Here is a 26542-nt window from a genome sequence, read left to right as displayed (position 1 = left end):
TCTATCCTAAATGCTGCTGCCAGAATCACTCTACTCTTTCCTAGATCTGTCTCAGCATCTCCCCTCATGAAATCCCTCTCCTGGCTTCCAATCAAATCCCGCATCTCACACTCCATTCTTCTCCACACTTTTAAAGCTTTACATTCTTCTGCCCCTCCTTACATCTCATCCCTAATTTCTCGGTATGCACCATCCAGACTCTTGCGTTCTTCTCAAGGATGTCTTCTTTCTACCCCCTTTGTATCTAAAGCCCTCTCCCGCCTTAAACCTTTTTCACTGACTGCCTCACACCTCTGGAATGCCCTTCCCCTCAGTACCCGACTAGCACCCTCTCTATCCACCTTTAAGACCCACCTTAAGACACACTTGCTTAAAGAAGCATATGAATAGCACTGTGGATATTCTAAACACGATACATAATGCTTGGCCCCCTGCAGACGCACTTACCAGAACTCCCTCCTACTGTCTCTGTACGTTCTCCCTACCTACCAATTAGACTGTAAGCTCCTCGGGGCAGGGACTCCTCTTCCGAAATGTTACTTTTATGTCTAAAACACTTATTCCCATGATCTGTTATTTATATTATCTGTTATTTATTTGATTACCACATGTATTACTACTGTGAAGCGCTATGTACACTAATGGCGCTATATAAATAAAGACATACAATACAATACAATACATACCTTGCAGCTCAGTGAGTCGGAGAAGGTAGTGCAATCAGGCCTTTTGTCCAATCAGGGACAGGGGGGTGGTTCTTACTGGAACTGACTTAGAGCTGCACTTCCTCAATTTAGAAAGTTGCCTCTCATGTGAGAGAAGTGTAGTCTATCCAAACTAGGGAGCAGGGCTCTGATTACTGGGGACCTTCCCTAAGGGGAAAGGTGGAAGACTATTTCCCTTACCCTACCAGGGGGTAAGGGAAGAGCAAGGACTGCTCCTGGTGGCCAGGAGTGTAGGTCCAGGGAAATCCTAAAGGTGAAGACCGGATTGCTAAGAATTGATTCGGTGTAAGCTGTACACTGCCATTGATTGTGTGAGAGAGCAACCAGAATAAAGATCATCTGTTTCCACATTCTTCTGGCCTGAGACTGAAATCTATCAGGAAGAAGAAGAGGTAGTTCTCCTGCAGAGATTTCTCCCCACATCTCTGGGGGCTGCAAGAGATGGAGGCGCTGTCACCGTGAGTACGATTCAGGCATGACCCCAGAAGCCTGTCCTTTCCTCCCCCATAACACCTGGTGGGTGACTCATGGTCCCCTGTTACCAGCAGGTATGCACCACACTACCATGAGCAACCAGTGCAGCTTTCCCCATGATAGACCCTATATGAAATTGGGGGGTTGGGGGGAAACAGGGTTACATTTGGAGGTGCTGCTGAGATGAAATCAAGACAGGCTTTCAGCGAAGCAGAACAGAAAGTTGGGATGTATGCTTCCAGAGCAAGTGCTGAGGAAGGAGGAAGTCTAGGTGCAGCCAGGGGGCATGTAAACCTCGCAAAGCATGATCTAAATCTAGCCTAAAGAGGTGAATAGAGCTGGCAACAGGGCTAGAGCTGTTCTAGTCCCCTAAAGGGGGTATACTGGTAACTTAGTTCAGAAACTTCTGGAGAGGGTCTGCGATATTGGCAGCCAAGAGGAGGTGACGCCTAAGTGCTGCAGGGAAAAGCCCAAAAGCACTACTAGCCAGTGGCCAGACTAAAACCGTAGAGCACTTGTACTGGACTGTTATCGTGGGCAGTGTACAAAAGAAAATATTTTTCTTAGCCTGGGGTATGCTGAATTACCACTAGTCAGAGGCTACCATGGATTGCAGTGTTATCGGAAGAGCGAGCCCCTTACCAAATCGTGAGGGTACGCGCTGTGTGGAAACATGTTAGTTCATCCAAAATGGCAGCTGCCCAGCAAGGGAGCACATGGCGTGGAAGATGTAAGCTAAAAGGGCGGTTCCCGCCGAGTCTGGATGGCACACATGCTGCGTGCAAACAGGCTGTGAGAAAGTTAATTGCAAAGATCTGGCTGGGTATGGCGCGAAAGTCAGTGCCCTACCTACGTGAGGGGAGTGGCGTGAAAGTTTTTGCCGCTCCCACCTGCTGTGTGATTGGCTCAGAGAATAGTCAGAGCAAACCCCTGATGACGAGTGCCCCTCCTCTGGTCTCCACCAGAGGGAGGGGGCACAATGAGAGCCAATCTCCGAGTGTGGGAAAAGTTGAAGGAGCCAGATGTTAGCTGCCACGTCTGCAGTCTTGCAGAGCTGGCAACAGAGAAGGAGTGAATTGTCGAGCTAGTCGACTAAATACACTACACACGGCAAGCAATATGGCTGCATGTCACATTTCTACGTACCAACTCCCAGGAAGCTTCCTGGTTGTTGAAGTAGATGGCCGGGAATTCCTTAGGTGTCTGTGCCTACAATGCAGACTACCTGGGGCGGAGCCCAGTACTACTGCACAATGCCCGCAGTGTGGGATCTGTTACCTGTGGACGGTAGATCAATTCCCTACCATCGTTGCCAAACCTGAGGGGCCTCAAGCGATGCTGATGGAGGTGGACAACCTCGACGTGGCTGTGAGTCCGGGCCTGTGTGCCCTACCGAGAGATCCGGTTGTCGACCTGGTTCCCTATGCGGGCCCAGCGGCGGAACCGGAGCAAGTCAAGGTGACTGCCCAGGCAGAATGGGGATCGCTATCATTGGTTGTGCTGGAGCGTGGGGCCGCTTTGTGTCCATTGCCGCCAGATACTGCGAGGGGCCCCGATGTGGTTCCCCTGTGGAGGTGTCCCTATCACCTTCGTCAGACAACGAGAACGACAGTGTTTCATCGGTGGTGAGGTGTCAGCCGGCGAATCACCCCAGTGGTGCGGTCCAGTTGAGCACACTTACCTGTGACAAGGAGCGGGTGAGTCCGGAGGTTCCCCGACAGCAGGCGCTGGAGTGGCCTGAGCCACGTAGAAGTCCCACAGCCGTGGTGACTCCCAGTGTGGCAGAGGAGAGACTGGAGACTGCACCTGAGGACCAGAGGATCATCGCGAGTCAACTGAGCGGTGAGACAACCCCACCTTACTCCCGACAGGTGAAGACGGAGGAGACCGGAGAGAAGGCACAGCCTGGTGCATACTCATGCATCTGAAACCACGCAGAACTTCTGGTACCACGCCCGGCGGATGACGAACTTCCGGTGCAGGACCTGGACTTGTACCGGGAATCCGCAGTGTCGACTGGAGATGACGTCACATCCGGTTCGACCACCGGCCTAGATTGGAAACATGCGCCCGCCTCCCAGATGAGTACCAGCCTATCCAGAGAAGAGATGGAGCTTTACAGGGAATCAGTAGCAGGACGAGGAAGGCGAAGGCTTGCAGCACAGGACAGTTGGAAGACCTCCACTGGTCGAGGTATTGCCCGACAAGGACACTGTTCCGGACTCTGCCCTTAGCGCCACTGCCACGGCCACTGCCCCTGCCCTATCCAGTTCCGGCTCACGTTCATGTCAACGGGGTTCTAGTAGGGGTAAGACATCTAAAGCTCAAACTTTATCTACGGACTGGCGGGACTGGGTGACCAGTGATGAGGGGTCTGATGGGGAGATACCATGGTCAAGTAGGATACCAGTGCCAAATCTTACAGTGTTCAAACCTGTTCCTAGGGGTAGATCCAAGGGATCTCAATCTTCTGGGAGGGTTACTTCTGGGATATCGTCTAAAGAAGAGTCTGAGGGATCTGTGTGTGTATCATTATCAGACGAGCACAGTTGGAAATGGTGGGCCCCATTGTTTCAGGGGTATTCGGTGTCCATGGACCATACCCGATTTATATTAATGAAGGATGATATTGTGGCTCATTGGTGTGATAAGGGTACCTACTCTAAAGAGGACGCTGCTGGAGAGTGTATTAGGAGAATGAGAGAAATTAAGCATGAAATTGTGATTCCTAAAGGGCCTTTGATATTCTATGATGAAATTGCACCCGAGGAACCTTTGCACTGGGTACTGCCAGGCAAGGCTAGGAATAAGAAGCTCACTAAGTTATATGTATGAGTACCCCTATGTGCCCAAACCCATAATGCAAAAGAGAGAAGACCAAAGGGATACCTGGCTTAGGGATGTAGTGATTGATTATTTAAGGTCAAAGAACAGCAGCTCTGCTTTCCACACAGAGGAAAGAATTTGTTATTTAATGAGGGTATGGAGCGTTGGGAGAAATATCTTTATGCACAAGGTAGTGTACCGCCCAGAGAATGGACTTCCTCAGTCCTATTTTCTTAAAATCATTGACCATAATAGGAGGGAAGTGCGAAAACCTGATCCCAGACATTACTATTGATTGATGGATACTCCATGTGGAGAGTATCCTGGGTGTATGTGTTAGAATCTTCTTAAGGTATACGGGTGTAACCTACAGATGATATGACTATACTGATAATTGTTTATGTCATGTTGTATTTTGTACCTTGTACAGGTTGTCTCCTCCAGGATGACCCAGCAAATTTGGTCCAAGTGGGGACCATTGGATTCCACCAGACGGAGTGTGTAGCCCTGGCTGGTTTTTGGGCTATAAGTCTGCCCTCCTCCTCACAGTAATCCCTAGTAAGGGTCGGTAGCCAGGAGTAATCATGGGTTTTCCCCACACCTTGCATCTCAGTGAGTCAGAGAAGATAGTGCAATCAGGCCTGTTGTCCAATCAGTGACAGGGAGATGGTTCTTACTGGAACTCACTTAAGGAGCTGCACTTCCTTAATTTAGCCAGTTGCCTCTCCCGTGTGAGAGGTGTAGTCTATCCAAAATAGTGAGCTTACTGGGTGCCTTCCCTGAGGGGAAAGGTGGAAGACAATTCCCCTTACCCTACCAGGGGGCCAGGGAAGAGCAGGGACTGCTCCTGGTGGCCAGTGGCCAGAAGTGTAGGTCCAGGGAAATCCTAAAGGTGAAGACCTGATTGCTAAGAATTGATTCGGTGTAAGCTGTACATTGCCATTGATTGTGTGAGAGAGCAACCAGCATGTATGTACCACACTACCATGAGTAACCAGAGCAGCTTTCCCCATGATAGACCCTATATGAGATGGCGGGTGGTTGTTGGACAGGGTTACATTAGCATTTGATTACAACAGCTAATATGGAGACTAGGGGCATGGATTTAACATATTTTTGTACCTTCACTGAAAATATAATTTACTCTAGGTTTTCTTCTCTCTGTTCCTAATAGTTGAATTAACATGTTGATGTTTAATTGCACACTTGCCACTTATAATGTAGAGACATTTATTTGGCTATACTGTATGTTGTTTCTCATTACCTTTATCAAATACTGCAATGGAGATCACCTGATTTGTTTACTTGCTGTTGACCATGCTTTTTACAAGTGGATGTATTAAGAAATTCATTCACAATCACGAAAAAAACAAAAAATTTGTCCATTTTTACTAATCAAAGAAAGCACACCTCTCCATCTCCTCTGCAAGCAGGACACAGATCTCTCCTGTTCACCATGGCCGCAGCCTTAGAGTGGCAAATAAAAACAGAGCCGAATGCAGGGGAGGAGAGAGAGAAACAGAGCCTATTTATCTTGTATAAACTGTATTGTGACAGTCAGAGATTCCTTCTATGTCAGCAGAAGGTTAGAAAGTACACTATTTCCAGCAGGATGTGGTTGACTTCGGTTGACAGCAACTTCTAGGTACAAGTAATTAACCTGAGCTACAAGCTTTAAAAGGGAGCCTGAGACTACAGCCAGGGTCCCACTCAGAGAGCTGAGAGGATGAAATCCTAAGACACAGCAAATGTATTTTGGAAAGGACTGTGCTGTTTGCATTATTACTATACCTGTGAGGGTAATGTCTACCCATTAAACTTCTGCTACATCAGCTTAGCTGACTAGTGATGGTAGCTATTGACTTATGTTCCTTAGTTAGCCCCCTGAGTGGAGTAGGATTAATTTTGTTACTTTTCCTTAAAGGGACAGTGTACCCACAAATATTGTTGGTTTTGTGTCTGTGGATAAAATAAAACAGTGATCTGTGTCTGTTTCTCACTAATCACTGGTCAGTTATTAATTAAACATTACTTCTTGTTTTTAACACTCCCTGTAATGCCTTGCTGTTCTTGTCCCGTCTTGCCCACCTTATGCTCGCCTCCATCATGCCCTTCTCCTATTTGCACTCTCTCAACCCCTCCCTTTGCCTTACTCTCCTGCCTTACTGTGTCTGCTCCTCTTTGTGCACATTAGCTGTGTAACATCTTGTGTCACATATGACGTGCCTGTGTAGTTCAAATTGGAGTAGAATTGAAGGTGAAGCATACAACACTTCACCATCAACCCTGCAACTTTGAGAACTTAGCTTTCTAAATGCTCTGACAATTTTGTCACGTCTAAAGACTTACTTTGTAAGCTGTTGTGTAACCTTCAGTTCTACAGTGCTCTCCCAAGCCTGATTTATACATGATTTATACATCTGCTCTTTCAACTCAATTCTCTTCTTACCCTCCAGTACCTGGAACATTTCTCACTGCATATCATTAGTTCTCTCTATTGATTTCTCTGTTTGCCGTTTCCTCACACCTTTTTAAACTTTTCTTTTCTCTCCAACTTTCCCACTTTCCTTCTATCCACATTTCTTCATCTCTCCTCCATCTTTTCCAACAACATCTTCACCCCTAAATGAAAGTAACCTCCACAGATCCTCTTTCCACCTCTCCTCTCTCTCTATACTCCTCGTCCATGCTGCTGGGGATATCTCTCCTAATCCAGGACCCAGCCATATACACACCTGCTCTTACACGTGTCTCCTTGCTACCTCTTTCCCTGCTCATGGTGTTAACCCATCTAATTGAATACGACCCACCTTAAAACTCACCTCTCAAAAAAAGCATCCCAATAGCCTGCACTCGTGGCTACTGTCCCAGACTCACAGTCACTCCTACTAACCATTGTGGCCAAGCACTGCAATTTACTCCACTTATTCCCTCACCTGCTGTCTCTGTAAGTCTCCCAACATACCACTTAGACGTGTTTCTCGCTTTGAGCATATCACTCCATTCTTACGTGATCTACTGGCTCTCAATTATCTTCTGGGTTCAGTTACAATTGGCCATAATGGCCATAAAACTTTGCAAGATCAAGGGTTTGCCTATCTGCAGGCTCTTTTGAAGCCGTGGAGGGATACCGGCAACATATTTTGCACAAAATGCATTGGCATTATATAGTGAGGCATTTTTAAAGTGAGCTTTTTAAGTGAGAATATATAGTTAGACTATAGTTTGACTAGAGGTGACTGGGGACTTCATCTTTCTACTAACTCTTCTACACAAAGCAACAAACGGTGAGCTTATATGACCACACTATGACCCTATGCTTGTAACCTGCACAATTTAACCCCCACCCCTTTACAACTTATTTCACTACAGCCTCACCCAACACTGACTGCACACATCTACCTCCCTCACCCACACAGCCCACGGCAAACCACAAATAGACCCTAGCATTGCAATGCATCAAAACATTTGACAAGGAAAAGGCACACCTCTGCTGTTTAGTCTGCACACACACTCTTGGCTCACTACAGCTCCATGCAGCATTACCTACCTCTGGCATAATGAACCTGGTATGTACCTCAACTTTGTTCTTTCTTGTGGCCTCATAGAAATATTACTCCCTCATCCACTACAAACTATGCCCTCCTGGCCCACACCCAACATCACCATACACCCTGGACTACTCAAAAGCCTTGCACTATCTACTGAATGTTGGTGGAGAACTCTGAAATCCAGCACACCAACCACCGCACACTCAAATGGCAAACATCATAAAGTTACAACTTTCAAACAACTACTCAAATTTCTACTCCTACTATTACTCTCTTTAGCAGGTGATAATGAACGTAACCCAGGCCCTCCCATTTCAACTCTGTCCCATACCCCTGAGAATACCCCCTTCAAATCTGTCGCCCATATAAATATCTGGAGCCTGCTGCCCAAACTGGATGAACTAAGAGCATGGTGCCATATGCATAAACCAAAAGTCATCGTTCTTACAGAAACATGGCTAACCCTAAAACCCCTGATGCACATATTGCCATTGAGGGATACTCAATTTCTAGAAGAGATAGGTCAAAGAGAGGAGGATGGGTGTTATTTTATATTGCAGACACCTTACAATTTACACTGCTAAATTGCCCCCCAAGCCAACCCTCTTTTGAAATCATAGTTGGCAGAATCTGCCTCCCCTTTTCTAAGCCCATCTTGCTTACTGGCATCTACCGCCCCCCTAAAGCCCCTCTACAGTCCCTGACTGATATCACCCAGTTTCTTGGCTCCATTTCCTCTCTGAATGAGAAGAGCGAGCTGCTAGTTCTTGGGGATTTCAACTTCAATTGACTTGACCCTAAAAACAACAAAATCCAGATACAAATCAAATCGCTTAACCTATCGCAACTCATTTCCCAACCCACACGGACAAACGTGAAATCTCACAACCATTCCTTGCTAGACTGGATTCTCTCCTCAAATCCCAGCAGAATCCAATCTTCTGGCATCCTTCCTGACATTTTCAGTGACCATGCAATTGTGTATTGTGTAAGGAAAATTAAACCGCCCCAATCAAGCCCTAAAGTTCTCCTCACTAGAACATTTAGAAACTTTAACCCACAACAGTTTCTGGCTGACCTTACCATCTGCCCTTGGCACAGAATCGACTTAATTTCCGACCCTGATTCTGCGCTTGACTATTTCCAATCCGAGTTCTTAAAACTCTGTGATACCTATGCTCCACTACGCAGAATAAGGGTACGGGGGCCCACCTTCCATGGGTTACACCTGACCTTATAGCACTCTACCAGTTCAGGGATGCCTTGTGCAAAAGCTACAAAGTAACTGGCACTACCAAGGATCTCAATCACTACATATGCCTGCGGAACATGTGCACAAGGCAAACAAGACATGCAAAAGCACAATATTACTCTGACAATCTCCTCCAGAATACATCAAACCCAGCTAACTTCTGGAAGGTTATCAGCAATATATTCCAGCCTTCTGGGGGTTCAATATGAGCTTGTAGGTGTTCTGTATGTTTTATAATTCTTGTTCAGCTAGTCTTAGCTGATTGGAGGGTGGCAACCTCCTACCTAATTGAAGCTCACTCCCTCTCACATTTAAATGGTTAAAAGCTCACTCCATGGCATCTCCCACTCTCAGGGGAACTTGCCTGCTTACAGTGTGATTGTGACAAATCTATTACAGAGTGCTTTTCCTGGTAATGTACAGGTTAATAAAAGCTTCAATCAGACTTAGAACTTTTGCAACTAATATTGACAGATTTATTATAAATCATTCTTCCTGGCAATGCACAGGTTATTAAGAATCTATATTAGTGTTAGGGACCCTTGAAACGTGGTCTGCCGTGCAGTTGGCTCAAGGGCTTACAAAAATTTGGCCAAAATGTTAAACTAAAAGACCATTTTATTTATTAGTTATGTATACATGTATATTTAGGCACTGTACCGTATATAAGTTTTTCTGGATGTGTACTGAGCTTTGTCTGTGTTTTATGTTATGTCTCTGGTTTTAAATATATATATTGCCATGCTCAGTAGCACACCTCTGTGAAACTTATATGCTTATATATATATGTTGTGGGTATTTTGGGGGTTCAATATGAGCTTGTACTGTAGGTGTTCTGTATGTTTTCTACTGTAAGGCTACCATGTGCAAGTGAAGTGGGATCTCCACACTCGCACAGGGCAGCAGAGGGATACGCCCATAGCTCCTCCCTGTTTTGAGAACAACCGTTCCGTTCGGATTCTTTGCTAGAAGGGCACGGTCAGGCTACGCGCCAAATCCATAGGTTTGCTGCAAGATCTTGCAACTTTTTGCACAAGCTGCCATGTGATTTCCCGTTTTGAGCAGGAACCACCATTTTTTCTTTTAGTGGATGGGTACACGTTCCCTGACAAAGCCTCTGTTTATGCCCCAATATTTTCTTGAGTGGAAGGGTACATGTTCCTGGCAAATCCTCAGGGTATGCCCCAACATGATTTTCTCTAGTATATGGGTACACATTCCCTGGTGAAGTCTCAGGGTACGCCCCAACATACTTTTCTGTAGTAGAAGGGTTGTTGGGCAACCTCCTCCCCGGTGACACCTCGGAGAGTGGTCCCCAATGTCACCCAGAGAATTGGCAGTGCAGAGCTGCAAAATTCAAACCCCAGTCCTCTGACAGTCCACATGAATAATGAACAATGTCCACAAGTGAACAGAAGCATGACTCTGGTTCTTGCTGCAAAAGCCTATCTTGATGCCTATCTCAGCAGCGCCTCCAAATGTAGCCCTCTCCCCCCCTCTCCTTCTCTGGGAAATATGCTGCTACCGGTGTATAATGTGGCTGCTCTTTCATACCTGAATGGTAACAGGAGGCAGGAGATCTCCACGATGTTGTGGGGAGGATATCAGGACAGGCTCACGGTGGTTCTTTAGTGGTCAGCGCCTCCAGTCCACAAGGATCCGGAGGTTTCAGGATTCACCTCATGGACACTTCTTCTTTGCTCTATAGTTATGCATCAATTACTACGGCAGGTGCTGTATAACTGAGGTTTATTGAACAGCAAGGTACATGCACTGGAGCACATAGCATCTGTAGCTTATCCCCTATGGACTAGGCCTCAGCCAATCCTCTAGCAGGGGAACTCTCTTTAGTGTATGCACACTCTGAAATCTATCCCCGAACCAACTTACACACACTAACTACTCTACACTACATAGAAGAACAACCCCTCCTTCCCTGGGGAGTGGCTAGTAAGCCGGCATATTCACTGTCATATATCCCCCTTACAATGACAGGCTAATCCTGAACTTTATTGAACATGTACAATGAATAATATAACATACCCAGCCTAGTCTACTGCTAACACTGCCCATGTAATACAGGGGACTTACAGTGTTGTAAGGCCTAGAAGTTGGTAGTCCCATGAGACTGGGCTACATATATCACTGATCTTAGAATTATAGCACCATTATCCGTCCATCTATATTTTAATTGAGTTAGCTATTGAGATGGTTATAGTGTAAAAGGCATAACTGCAGAACACACAAGAGCTGTTGTGGTAAATGTAAGTCAATATGTCAAAGTATTTATACAGATGGCCTTTGTGACCATAGTTGCTATGAGAATTCTCTACAGGGATTCTGGGGCAGAACAAAAGAACAACTAGGATTAATGCCTGCATGCCCAGTTTCACACATTGAAACGCTCTGTATATTCTGATTTATACTTTGCCAACTGTTTTTCTATCTGATGAGGTCGTTTTCTACTTCAGTAAGCGTGTAACATGAAGGTAGCCAAATGTTCATGGTATGGAGTAAAATGAAAATATTTGAAGACTGGAAATAAAACAATCTTAGAAAGTCAGTCATGTTAGGATAATACAAAAATCCAGGGGGGTAAGTTTCTCAAGTCTTCAATGTACAGTATGAATGAGGGGGCATTGATTCTGAGCTACATTGGAGAATAAAGCTAATTGCATGTGCAGATTAAAGAGGTATTGTCTCTTTTTTTGTTTTAATAAATGCAGCATTTTAAGGTGATGTAATTACCTAAGGTGCCGATCGATTCGTTTTTCCGTGATCACCCAGCAAAGATCCTGTTACCCCAGGTTCACAATATGACCGCCTATTTCAAAAGCGGAAGTGCTGTATTTTACGAAATGGCTGCTGTAGAAACCCCCGAAAACGTAATTAAAAAGATCTTAAAGAGTGGTGGAAAAAAGTGTGCAATACATTATTTCAGAGGTAGATTATTGGAAAACTGCATTGACTCATAGAGATGTGCAAAATTGTCACCGATATTTGTGAGCAAGGTGAAATATATTCTTTTTTTGGTGAAAATGTTCAATGGTAGCCAAAACAATTGCACATTTACCTTTATGAAGTCAGAAACCTGGTGGCACCCAAGTCTCTCCAGACTTCCTACATTTGTGGCCATGCAATCTTATCAGAAGCAAGTACATGGCAACAATAGCTTCACGACTGAGATAAAAAGAAGTTCCATTGGAACAGTAATAATGATGTACTTGGAATATTAATTGCACCTCTGGCATGCAAAAGCCTGTGACGTACTACTGTAAGTACAGAACCAGTTATTGTATTGAAAAAATGAAAACCTGAAATATGATATTATTTAACATATTTTTTAGATCTATCAACATACATACAGCCACATAAAGTGACCAGTGAGACACAATGTGAAAAATGTTGAAGTAAGTGTAAAGCATGCAGGCCTAGTGAAGAAGAGTACTCTACAAACTGCAGGAAGTGATTCTACTTGCTTCCCACAGCACACAAAGTGTTATTGGGTTGACAATTTTAAGGTGTCAGACCCAACAGGACCAGAAGTTCAACCATACAACTTCTGTTATTCAGAATAACAGCTCTAGCAGTGTGAGCTAAACCATCTGATGGCTAGAAGTGCACACTGTCTACTAACAGCATACCTCCAAGGGATATCTATTTTGCTGTTTGTAACCTTGAAAGCACTTCAAGCACAAAGTAATATTATGTACTGAGGGCTATGAGTTACTGAGGCCAGGTGACATTAAATAAAAGTTGAACAGAACATGGACCCTCACTCTACTGGGTTAGAAGAAAATAGATGCTACCTCTGCTGCTCTAGGTATTACACAGTTATAACAGTGGGAAGCACTATAATTATTTGTAGAAGAATATTCTTGGTACTATCTGGATGTTATGGTTCCAAGGAGATGAGGTTGTAGGGAACATCAATCATAGGTGGAAAAACATAAAGTACACCATAGAACAGTACTGTAAGGACTAATGTGGATAATATTCCTTTAAAACCTCCAAAGGTTATACTCACATGTTCGTGAGTAATAGCAGGCAAATCACAAACTGTGGCAATATCAGAGAAGAGTGTGATGGTTGTGGGTTACCTCAAAAGAAGACAAGGAAACACCATAGCGCAAATATGTATAGTAACCCATTTATAACAATGAAAATAGGTTACCCAAGCCTAATAGAATGCGCACTTACGAGAAAGCCATTCTTTAAGGCCGAGTAATAAGTTAAAAAATCAAGATCTCGCTGCAAGCGTCGATCTCACCGCTTCCACAACGCTGGAGTGGACTGTGGGATGGCGGCTGGTGTAGCGTCCAGTAGCGGCCGCCCGGAAACTTTAGCGAACCCAACAGCAGTTCCCTTTCCAATTTCAGCAATCTTCTCTGGGACTCAATGCGTTTAGCTGCTGACGTGTTGAGTCCCAGATAAAGATTGCCACTGAGTCAATTTAGACCAAGTTCATTACACCCTGCTTATATTACTCGACCTCTCTGCAGCTTTTGATACTGTAGACCACCCTATGCTCCTTCACATTCTATATTATATTGGTATCTGTATTGTATTATATTGTATTGTATTGGTATTGTGTGCCCTCCTACTGTATCTGTATGTTCCTCCTACCAATAAGATTGTAAGCTCTTCGTAGCAAGGACTAATTTTCCTAAAGGTTATGTTTATGTCTGAAGCACTTGTTCCCATGATCTGTTATTTGTATTATTTGTTATTTATATTATTGTCACGTGTATTACTACTGTGAAGCCCTATGTACATTAATGGTGCTATATAAATAAAGACATACATACATAAATACATACATATATAAAAGAGTTTTATTCTGGATTTTCTCTTACTTCTCCCATCGTACTTTCAGTGTCAGCATCTAACACCTCCTCCTTTGTTAATCTCTCTGTAGGCATACCCCATGGATTTGTCCTGGAACCTCTGCTCTTCTTTCTCTACACATTCTCCCTAGGCAATCTTGTGACATCTTTTGTGTTAAATATCACCTATATGCTGACAACACTAAAATGTACTTTTCAAACCATGACCTTACACCTGCGGACCAAACCACAATCTCTGTCTTTCCGCTATATCTTTCTGGGTGGCCTTACGCCAACTCAAAGTTTACATTTGGTAGATAGAGCGCCTCATACATCCTCAAAAGTTTGACCCTACTCCACACCCTTCTCTATATACTCCATTGACCCTCATATCTCAGATCTAATCGCTCGTTATACACCTTCTCGCTTCTTGCGTTCTGCTCAAATATGTTTTCTGTCTACCCCTTTCTAATTTAAAGCCTTCTCCCACCAAAAATCTCTCTCACTTACTGCCCTTCACCTTTATATCTGACAAGCACCCTCCCTCTCCACATTTAAGATCAACGGTATCTTAAAACATACCTCTTTAAAGAAGCATTTGAGTAACTCAAAAGTATAAGTCAGCCCTTGGCAAGTACAATTCATCTCATATGAACCTACCACAACCTCTTGCATACACACTTATCATAACACCCTCCTACTGTCTCTGTAAGTTCTCCATACGTACCACTTAGATTGTTAGCTCTTTCCCGACAGGGACTCCTTTTCCTAATGTTTACTTTCATGTATGTTACACTTTTTCACATCTGGTCTTCTCTAACTTTGTCACGTATTACTGTTGTGAAGGGCTACTGTATCTACATGAAGTCGTATTAAGATACAGTATACATACATATTTGCAACTATTAAGCCTTTCGTAGCCAAACTGACCAGCTAATCATAGGTTCACAATGACTATCTGGGCACAGGTTTCTAAAGAGTTAATATTCTCTACAATCTTATGTATTTAATCCCCTATTCTATGTTATCACACCTATATATAAAGTGACCATTACAGTACTGTATATACATTGGCATGGTAGGCCTAAAGCCAGCCTGGTCATCAGGGCAGGCTTTTGCTAGGCTGACTAGGAAACATGGAAATGTATGCTACCAGTAATGTGCTGCAGAATGGAAGGAAGCCTAGGGGTACTCAGGAGTACCATGGTCACTCGCAAAGCACACCCTAGGGCCTGATATGGAGTAAAGTAGATCTGGAGACAGGGCTATAGCTGTGTTCTAGTCACCTTGAGGCAGCTAGTCGTAGGATGCCATAGGGGGTAGCCGGGTCAGTAACTAGGTGTAGCCAACAGTAGGTGACGCCCTAAGTACTGCATGGAGAAGCCAGAGTACTCTAGCCAGTAACCAGACTACTAACCACAGAGCACATACTGGGGGATATCGTGTACAGCATACAGAGAGAGAGTTAGCCTAGCCTGAGGTAGTGCATACATGAGAGAGACACACATGAGATACATGTAGAGGTGCCCTGGCATACTTTATTGAATCGAAATGGCGGCTGCCAAGCAGAGAGGAGCACCATGTGCGATTGCAACCGAAGTGTAAAGATGGCGACCCGTAGTGATGTCCCGCGCGGTGCGGAGAGTCCAAGATGGCGGTTCGCACCTGATGGAGAAAGCGCACGTGGTGTGTGTACCACGGAGGTACAAGGGACAGAAATGACTTTCGCCAGTTTGCTGTGGAGCGGCGCGAAAGCTGTGGCCGCGCTGTTCTTGTCCTGCCTAAATTCTCGGGGTCCAACCCTGGAAGATAGCTGTGAGGACATTGTGATTACGTGCGAAACTAATGAAGGAGTATCTGATTGCCAGGCGGTGATCACTACTCAAATTACCGCTGCTGCTAATGTGGATTGCAAGGTGAAGGAATAGGAGATAGAACTCCTATGCAATGCTCACAGGGAACATCCATGTATCAATGCAAACAGTAATATTGTTCCATAGACATACAGCTTTGTAGTTGAATTAGTATATCCATATCACTAGTAACCCTTAAAGCCACTCTTTGTGGACTCCCACTAACCTCTGTAAGGGGTATATTTTGTATGGGTGTCACAGGCCATGGGTACAGTGAAAGAAGGAAAAAAAAAGAACTCACAAGTCTCTGGAAATCCAGGTGCTGTGGGGTGTGCAGAAGATTCTTGGATGGCGGTGCAACTGCCTTGGAAAAAATTTGTGGGACCAAACTTGCAAGGAACTGGGTACAACAAAGTTTAATGGCACATAAAAACAGCAACAGACAAACTCTGACGCTTTTCAGCCGCAGCGGGCCTTTGTCAAATAATGTGGATTGCAGCATGATCCAAAATGGCGGCTCCCGCTTCCCTGGGAGACCGCGTGGGCTGTGTGCAGAAGAGACTTTTGCAAAAACTTGGCCGGGAGAGGCGCTAAAGAAAGAACCCCACCCTCATGGGGAAAGTGGAGCGAAAGCCATGGCCACGCCCTCCTGGACTGTGACAGGCTAAGAGCCGATTCTGGGTCATGATGTGCAGCTGTGGGACCCTTTCGCCAGTTTGCTGTGGAGCGGCGCCAAAGCTGTGGCCGCCCTCCTCTAATATCCTTGCATCTGCCAATGGAAAACGGAGCTGACTGAGGGAGGAGCTGGATGTGCGCTTTTTTGTTGCGAAGAGCTGGTGAGCAAGAGAGACTGCTGTGCAGATTGTCTCCCTTGCATAACACCCCTACCAATTGTGTCATGGACAATATCGAAATACACCCTACCAACTACCAGGAGGCTTCCTGGTGGTGAAGACGGGTGGGAGAGAGGTACTGCGGTGTCTGTGTATGCAGTGCCGGCTGCCGAGCGGAGAAGCCAGCACTACTGCGAGATGCCCTCAAAGTGGTATCCATTATTTGTGGGCCGTGGAGCCGTTCGTGCCTGGGCATGCCGTGGAGGTGGGAGGAGATATAGCCATGCTGATGGCTGGAGCCTCACCCAGAGTAAAAAGAGAGGAGGTCGATCCCGTAGAATGGGGATCGCTGCTAATGACGGTACCTGAAAATAATGGAACTGGGGCCTGCAGCCGCAGTGAGAACCCGGAACCTCGTTGTCGGTCCCCTGCGGAGGTACCCTTACCGGCATCGGAGTCTGCCTCGTCGGACGATGAGCAGGGAAGTCCTATGTCGGTGGTGATGCACCTACCAGCGGGCAACTACAGTGGTGCTGAAAGTCAAGAACAGATACTTACCAGTGGTCTCGAGGAGCTGAGCATCGAGATTCCCTGACAGCATGCGCTGGTGTGGCCAGAGCAGCGGAAGAGTCCCACGGCCGTGGCGACTCCCAGTGTGTCGGGAGAAGAGGACCCCATCGCAAGCCAGCAGAGTGGTGTGATACCCTCTTACCTTCCCCAGGCTCCGATGGAGGCGGCCAAGGAGAAAGGCCCAACCAAGGCCCAAGCGGAGCTGAGGAGCGACCTAGTGTATCCGGCGCTGGACGTCGAAATGGAGGAAGAAGTTCTGGTGGGGGACCCCACCCAAGATAGCGCCTCATCCCACGAGAATGATGACGTCACTTCTGGTGGCCACTGTGGAGCCGATCGGAAGCAACCGTCGCCGCCGATGATCAGCACCAGTCTGTTCAAGGAAGATATGGACAGATAGCGGTAAAGAGTCGGGGAAGTAGGAAGACGGGTGAGCCTGATCTGCCAAACATTGCCATGGGTCGCGGCATCGCCAAATTGCGGATCATAATCCCGCAGCGTACGAACACTTCCCCCTTCCCTTTGCCCCAGGCCACTGCCCATCCCTGCCCCTGTCACGTCTTCTTCTGGGTCCCAATCGAGCCAAGGGTGGTCTGGGGAGTCACGGGACACGTCGGAGGAACGGCCTGGGTTGGCCATGGATGTTTTACATCTGATGAGGGCTCAGGGAGGAAAATGATTCCTGCGGTTACATCCCCGAAAATGAACCCCACTACCTATAACCATATTGTGCGGAGAATGCCTAAACGATATGGGTCGGCCTCAAGGTCAACCAATACTTCAGGTGTCTCTTCTGGGGGAGAGACTGAGGAGAGTGAGACTGCCTTGGCAGTGAAGGAGCAGTCTGTGGAGCATAGCACTAAATGGTGGGCTCCCATGTATGAGGGATATTCGGAGTGGTTAGACTGCACCAGGTTTGTACTAATGAGGGAGATGTGGTTGACCCCTGGTGGGATGTGGGCAAGTACTCAGCTGAGGAACGCCAGGAAGAACTAGTTAGACGGTGGCATGATATACAGCAGGGAATAGTTACCCCCAGGGGATCCTCTATCCTGTATGATGTAATTGCTCCTGAAGAGCCCCTGTCTTGGGTCCTGCTAGGCAAAGCAGGAAATAAGAAGTTGATAAGAATCAGCAGGGCTGAAAGGGCCATAGTTGTGCGCTAAAAGCAGTCGCATGGTTTGGAGTACCCCTATGTTCCAGAACCCCCGATGCAAGAAATAGAGGACCATAGGGATACCTGGTTAAGGGAGGCAGTGGAGGACTACATCAAGTCCAAGTGTAGCCACTCGGAGCATAGAACAGAGGCTATAATCTGTTATTTAATGAGGATTTGGAGTGTTGGGCGCAATATTTACATGCTTAAGATGGAATACCGACCAGAAAATGGGCCCCCTAGATCCTATAGCATAACGATGTTTGATGCTAATGGGAGGGAGGTAAAGAAGCCTGACCCTAGACATTATTACTGATGTTTAGATTCTCCTAGGGAGTAATCTATAAAGTATAGTTCTGGGCTCAGTAATTATGTATAGTGGGGAAAATGTATTCCTGTTTTGATATTATTGTTTTTGTGTCTTTTGCAGTTGCCCGTTTGAAGGAAGGTTCCGCAAATTTAGGCCCAAGCGGGGACGTTAGATTCCACCAGAGGGAGATTGTAGCCCTGTGTAATTTTGGGGTTACATGCCTCTCTCCTTTTGTGCAGTAATCCCTGTTAAGAGGGCAGGTTTGCCAGAAGTTATCATGAGGGTTGGCCTCACCCCCAGAAATGTGTAGTGTGTAGCAAAGGAAGTGACAGCATGCTCTGTATCCACTGACAGTGACACAGGGGTGGGTTTTCTGGAGCAATATAATGCGCATCACTTCCTAAAGTTAGTGTGTTCTGTCTGTCTGCAGGTTCTCTGCAGTGCAAGAGTGAAGTTCAAGTGTCAGTTGCAGAGTGACAAGCTGACCCCACACTGTGTCAGGGCTCTGGCACAGATTGTGGCCCTCCCTTAGGGGAGAGGTGGCAGAGATATCCCTGTCTCTATTACAGAGTCAGGAGGGAACTTCCTTGAGGTGGGCAACTATGCTGATGTGCGGCTAAGTACCGGCCACTATGATGCCAACTAAGATGCTAATAAAGATGCCCTTGATTCAAAGAACCTTCTTGCCTAAGACTGGAGTTAATCAGGGAGAAGCTGCACCCAGGGGTTCTCTTCCAGAGACTCCTCCCTGCTATTGTGGGGATCTGGAAGAGATGGAGGCACTGTACCGACTGTGAGTAGAATTCAGCACTACCTCACGAGCCAGTCCTGGTGAATTCCCCAATACCATCAAGCGGGAGACGCAGGAGTCCTGTGAGCCAGCAGGTGCACCACACACCATGACATGTAACTGGGGGCAGTTTCTGCACATAGGGGCCCATATGAGATTGGGTAAGGGTCTAACCGTTACACTCTAAATCAAGCATTCTTTATAAACATACTCAGAAACATAAAATGACCACCATCAAATAAAAATGCGTCTTGCAAAGTAATATATTTAACCTATATTTCACCCGAACAGAGAGATTGTCTATGGTGTGTAACATATTGAAAAAAATGTAGAACACCATAGAATTGAAGCAAAGAAAATAAATATAACAAGGGTACTGGAGATGGGCAAAATCAGTAGGAATTTGTTCATGGATTTTACCAAAATCCGATCCACACCAGGGAAACTGAAGGCGGATTGGGCACTTAAAAAATCTAGCTACTGTAGATACATAAGAATGGAGAGAGGGAGAGAGAGAGCACCCCTGAGAGATATGCAAATTATATACAGTATAAATTTCTCACATCCCACACATCCTAAAAGGATTTCCTTAAGAACTACGTGGAGTTGACAAGTCTACAGTATCTTGTGAGCAGTAGAGTTCAAGAGTATGCTATGACAGGAGTATTACTCATCAACGCACTCACTGCTAGCGCTTCTGACAGAGTACCGCCGACCGCCGACCGCCGACCACCGACAGTAGAGATTCCCCTGCTTCTTTCCTTCTCCAAGAGTCCTGATGAAGACGTCATTACGTCGAAACGCGTAGAGTCGGGCTTTTTCAGCCATCTTGGAGAAGGAAAGAAGCAGGGGAATCTCTACTGTCGGCGGTCGGCGGTCCCGGCGAGCGGTGACGTCACATTCCGGAAGTGACGTTCGCGGAAGCTGGAACCAAGGAGACTGTACGAGAAGAGTTGCGCCGTAGCAAAGACCCCTTTTCCTATGCTGTTATTTCCTTCATAAGCCGTAAGCCTCCATTTGTCTTTTTATTGGATAAATTGTATTTTCTATCTACACTATGGTTGTTTTCTGCTTTCTCGAGAGTTGCTGATTTATATACCACACCTCTGGATTGGGCTGCATCACAGTTCCCTTCTTGATCCATATGCTCATTTTCCTGCTGCTTTTGTGAGTAGGAATTTGGAAGCTCTTACACATTGATTTACACGTTGGTTTCACAGTATCACACTATCCACTGTTTTCTTCTTTTTTGGGCACTCGGCGATGCTCCCCTGGAACTTCACCCATACAGGTAGAACAGAAGGCCTGAGATCTCTGCGGTGGCATACAGAGGCATCAGGACAGGCTATCAGGGATGGTTCGTCGGTCAGCACAGTGCCTCCAGCCCAGGAGGATCCTGGTGCAGCCAGGATGGATCTCATAGGCAACTCTTCTTGGTATTCACATTACAGACATCACACCAGAGAGGGTATAACTGGGATTTATTGGTACATCATAGATATTACAGGTTCAATTCCCTGAAGGCAGTACCCTAGGCTTGAGGCCTGAGCACCCCTCCTCAGCATACTTTACCCCCTAACAGGGCAAGGCCTCAGCCCACTCCTGTCCAGGAGAGACTTACTGCTGTGTCCTCATAGCAGGGAGGGCAGCACAGAACTCACTCCCAGAACCCTCTAGAGGTTAGAGATTCTTTCTCTAGAGATTCTTTCTTTCCACAGTCTCTACAACCCTCAGGGCCTTCTCGTAGTCCTCCTACCATTTACGCACTTCTGAGTTTAGGCTACAAGTATTCTGCCATGAGGAGGGCACAATGCTATGTTGAGGGCACAAAGCTCTGAGAGAATTCAAGATCCGTAATAAGTCTGCAGATATCTTTTTGGAGACTTTCAGCTCTACAGCGAGACTGTGACATTCTTTTTGAGAGATCCCTAGTTCTGTGTGGAGACTGCTGATCTCCTGGTGTGAGGCTTCCAGCCCTACTGTATGTGAAGAGTGTGAACCTCATTCTGGAAGGTGTCCAAGTCTGATCTGAGACTCCTGACCTCCTGGTGAGAGACATCCAGCTCTGTACTGAGAGTACGAACCTCTTCCCGGAAGACCTCCAACTTGGTACCGAAATTGTTAAACTCTTTCTGGGAGACTGCCAGCTCAGCACAGAGACTGAAAATCTCTTCCCGAGAGACTTCTTGTACCATACTGAGGCTGCAAAACTCCTTTTGAGAGCGTCTCAACTCTATATTGATATTGAGGGATTCCATTTGAGCCTCCTCCTGCTTCTTGTCCATGGTGGCAAGTTCAGCATTTGGCATCTCCAGAGCTGTCAACAGTTGCATCTGTATTTCACCCTGCTGCAACAGATGGTGCTGTAGTATGTCAATGTGTTTGGTCTTCTTGTCCAGAACTTCTTTAAACAATTGTTCTTGGTCTTTTTGCAGTGCATCTTCAGGGATGGTCAAGGGATCGTCACTCATTTGGTCCAGCTTCGCTTCCCTGGTATGGTTTTCTGAGGGTTTTAAACTATCAGGACTGGAGAAACACTTTTTCGGGGTACATAACCTCTGCCTTGGACCCTGTGGGCATTCCGTAAATTCCCGGGATGAATACTTCCATTCCTCTAGGCTGCAGGGCATCTCGCACCCTTTTTCTCCACGGGATCTGTGGATGTGTCTGACCCTTCCACAGTAAGCGAAGAACATCATTTACTTTTATTGTCCCGCCTTTTTGCTTTGGACGACACTATCCCATCAGGGATACTGTTGTCTCTTTCTTTGTTTGAAACTTCAGCAGCTTCACTGCATCCACTATGTTTGTCTTGCAGTTGCATTTGCTTGTGGAAGTATTCAGCATTCAGCTGCTCCTGCTCTTGCTGTCACCAATCATATTCACGGTCATAGAGACCTATGTTTTGGGTTCAGGCAGCTCCACCATTCTAAGGGTGTTTTGTGGCTGCGTTGCATTTTTGGGCCCACATAAGAGACATCCCCATCCTCATTAGTATCCTCATATGGCCAGGTCACTCTTCCGATTGGCGGGTTTATTACAGGAACAATACAGTTTGCCCTCCATTTTGGCGGCATCAGATGTATTCTTCCCCCTCACCTCGGGAGGCGCTATTACAGCTATTTTCTGTATATATATGCTAGAACCCAGCTGGTAGTCCTACAGGTGAGCAGACATCACTTGCATAGTTCCTAACTCTCACAGGCATCTCTGTAGTCTTTTTATTTTTCTTAGTGGCCATTTTAAAAACATGTTTTTTTTTATTTTTTCGCACAGGTTTTGGGGTAGACTTTGGTTATAGAGTCAGTGACTTGTGTGGGTCACCATCTGTCACAGTTTTACCCAGTTAGACTGTGGCATTGTGGATTTCTCCAGCGCAGTATTTCTGCATGGATGTGTAGCCATTTAATTCTGGTCACTTCTGCACTTGGTTCTTTTGTTCTTGGTTTTGTTGCTCAAGCTGTTGTAGGAACTGTAAGCAGGGACTGTAGGCAAAACAAAGCACGACAATTTTGCTGGACGGTCTCCGGGGCCCTTTGAAATTCAAGGGCCACCACTCATCCCACTTCGAACAACATATGTAGGAGATGAGTGTAGCGGTATGACCAGGGATACATATATTTGGGAAATAAAACCTTGGCTTTTATTCAGTCCGTAGCTTCAAACAATACAGTTTTATGGTAACATACAAAACAAACAAAAGAGCCTATCCCATGTAGGAGCTAACTAACTCTCCTAGTCCCTATCAACAGGGCTGGGAGGATAGGCCTCTCACGAGCCTCCCACCTAAAGGCCAAATAGGTACCTGTTATCAGGGTCTCTCAGTCTGGGTCTGGGTTGGTGTCTGTGGGGTGCATCCTGTGGCAGGTTCCAGTCACTGTTGTGTCCTGGAATAGAGGGACTGGTTCCCTTGGATACCTCTCTGTCAGCATACACCTCCTATGTGCTAGAGAGATGTGTTCCTGGGAATCTCATCTAGCAGCACAGGCCCTCTCTGCTCTGCTCAATGTCGTTTGTGCAGCACACATTTAAACCTGCTTGTTGAGCCAGGTGGAGACTGGCTAATTGACTCAAGCTACAATTAACCAGCTCCCTGCTGGACTCTTCAGCTACAGACAGGTTTTGCGTGTGCTGCCTTTTTAAACCAGGGAAAGGCCCTGTCACACATACAGTACAATAGTTATATTGTTTTTGCCATATCTGTATCATAGCAGTATCACATCTAAATGATCCACTTTACAATTAACTAACTAAAATGTAGTTAGTTGCAGAAATTGGTAAAGGATTACTTTTTTTTTGTTTACTGTGTTGCAGAGTATAGTATTTAATTGTTTAGTCTGTAAAATCATGAATAAACTTCATAATCAAGACATAGGCTCTCCAAATCAAGGTGATGAATTGTGCGGCATAATCTAGTAAATGTGTTGGGTTGAAGTCTATGCTTTGCATCATATGACCCATATCAAACATGGTGCCCATGAAAATGTTAATCCTATCTATACAGTTGTTATTATTTTTTATTAATATTTTAAATGTTAAGTCCCCGGTAGTGGGTGAAATACATTTTTGTTAACAACTTAGTGTACTTAGCTTCTTTAGAAAGATTCAGTTGTCCCTATTTGTATACTGATGAAAATGAATATGCTGTATTTTATTTTTCTTCAGGTCCAATGAATGCAGGCATATCGGTAATTTAAGACGATCTATTTAACAAATTATGGCTTTATCATTTCTTTACAAATAATAGGGAGGGGGAAAACATTTAAATGTTTTTGAAAAATGACAGAGTCTTACCAAAAAACATTACTAGTGGTTGTAAGAACCACCCAAAGCCTTTATTAATATTGACAATTTTAAGTTTTACAATTATTTAAAAATATTTATACTAGTCTTATTGTTTTAAGGGTATCAGTAAGTTCCATGTAACTTATTAAACATCTAACTGTCCTTGGTTCATTTTGTTCCTTGGAGGGAGTGACTTAAACAGTAGATTGGAACAGGTAAGGTCTAAAGAACGAGATGTCAGGGAAATACTGTAGTCATGCCAGCATCCAATATGTACAGGTGAGATATGATTATGAATAATTATATTAAATTGCATCATAAACATTATTTTACATTACTTTTGAATTTAAGAAATGTGAAAAAAATGAACACGAGCAAAATTAATATTTTATCATTTGTAAATGTGCAATTTTGATCTCTGAAAGCAAATACATAAAAAATGTATTCTCCTATCAAGGTCTAAAAAGTTACAAGATACAGACATACATTATATGAAATAGCAAAGGGTTTGATACTATACAGATTTAACAAAAGAATGTTATCTAATTGAGACCAACTGGGCTCATTGTTTCTTATAAACTTAGCAATATATTCAGTAAAAGAACTAAAAACGAACAGATGGTTTTCTTTAAAGAAGTCAGACAAAGATTTTTCGTACACAATAAATCAGTTTCTAGTGGATTTCTAAGACAGTGCCCTAGGCAAACAGTTAATGTAGGATTTTAAGCATTGTTTACCTCAGTGTGTATCCAGAATTGGTAAAGGAGATTGAATTGAAGATGAACAGCGAAAACTGATGGAGGAATACAAAATGCTAGTGGCAAATAGAAAATCTAAGACAAATAAAAAAAAAATAAGATTATTTCTACATTTCACATAAAGTCCCAACATACCTACCCAATGTTATACAGTAATTATCACACTAGCAACAGCAACTGTGTGATTAGAATAAAATAACAACAACAATATAATTAGATTGTCATCACCACCTATTCTTACTAATGTATTTCAAATGACTATTTTGTGTATGTAACACCAGCTCTTTATTTATAAAAAGCATTATAGTAAGTATCTGAATATACAAATATAAAATAAATTAACATATACTGTAGATTCAGACTCCTTTTACAGTACATAGATTTGTTTGCCAAATATAATTTGCATCATTTATCTTTGCAAATATACTATATACTATACAGGCTCGGATTTATCAAAGCACAACGTGATGTGTCATGCTTGTTCTGGCAGTAACGGTCACTCAAGTCAATAGCAGTTCCTGTCAGAATTGGCACGATACACCACATCGCGCTTTGGTAAATCCAGACTATGATCTTTACCAAAAAATAGAATTTATATATTTTAGAAATCCGAGAAACATCTAGGGAAAAAAACCTAAATAGGTTAGTATAATAAAAAAAAGATCTGACCACTAAGGCCTGTAATCTGATGTGCAGTAATTACTACATTTGGGTAATATATACAGGCAACTTTGGAGAACAATTGACTCAAATTGCATAATTTTCCTCTTGCGTCTTTTTGCGTCAATGTATGAAGTTCTTTGCTCCAGATTTTGCGCTGTTTACATCCCCTTGTGATTTGGGGTATGACAATAGGAGGAGTTAGGAAGGATTTACATGATTTACAAGCCTAGAGTCATCAAACTCCGTTGTGGAAAAATTGGGGTACTTTTATGGTACAAGTCATTAACATTGTACTGTCAAAAATAATGCATTTTGCAGTCCATCTGATAAAAAATATCTGGACCAGCACTAAAATTACTAAATACCACAGATTTAGTAATTTTGGTGCCAATCATAAAGGCCTAATATTTATCAGAACATGGATAACACCCCAAAATACCGCATTTAAAAAAAGCCTCTACAGTATTACCAGACTGGCGTTAGCTCTATATTGTCTATGTATATAATGGCCATTCATTCTTCTTCTTAGAAGTTATCTTCTCTCTTCTTGTTTCTTAAGCCACCGGATATGGCGTCTACAATGACTTCAAATCTTCTGCAAGGGCCATTGCCTTTTATAGTGATTAGGGCCATCACATAAGACGTGTCATAGAGACACATATCACACAAACCATATTGGTTGCTGTACAATGTGTTTCCCTCCATTAGTTATGACAACCAAGCTGCCACTGGTTATCAAAATCTGTGATGTCAGCAGATATGGAGGGAAGCACATGGTGCTACAACTGATATGATTGTTTGCTGTACCATGTGTACCTATGACATGGAAACAAGAGAACAGCGCAAAACGCACATAGTGAAGTACAGTAGAGGCAACTCTTATTCTAACAAAAACCAGTGGCAATTCCCCAAAAAACCCAGGAAATACCCAGGTACATTCTGAATACATGCCTTAAACTTTCCTTAAACTAGCTCCAGCATTTCTGCATTGATTAATGGCCTATCAGATTAACAGCGGGGGTCCCTGGCAGTCCCATTCAAACTGAATGGGACTGCCAGGGATCCCTGCTGTGTTAATCCTATGGGTCGTTAGTCAATGCAGAAATGCCTTAAATGTGCCTCAAACTAGCCCAGAACATACTCAGCACATACCCAGAATGTAACCCGGCT

At 44.6% G+C, this 26542-nt stretch overlaps 1 protein-coding gene across 2 annotated transcripts in view; it reads right to left on the bottom strand.

The window, feature by feature from the left end:
• Positions 1–26542, bottom strand: part of AGMO (alkylglycerol monooxygenase) — a 367919-nt gene that overhangs the window by 157366 nt on the left and 184011 nt on the right. For both annotated transcript variants that reach the window (XM_075589124.1, XM_075589125.1), the window contains exon 6: positions 24689–24784. In XM_075589124.1, coding sequence (XP_075445239.1) covers positions 24689–24784 — 96 coding nt within the window. The remainder of the gene's footprint in view (positions 1–24688; positions 24785–26542) is intronic.

The sequence above is a fragment of the Ascaphus truei genome, chromosome 2, assembly GCF_040206685.1.
Source record: "Ascaphus truei isolate aAscTru1 chromosome 2, aAscTru1.hap1, whole genome shotgun sequence".
Classification (NCBI taxonomy): domain Eukaryota; kingdom Metazoa; phylum Chordata; class Amphibia; order Anura; family Ascaphidae; genus Ascaphus; species Ascaphus truei.
The sequence above is the reverse complement of the archived record's forward strand: the minus strand, read 5'-3'. Positions and strand labels throughout refer to the sequence as shown.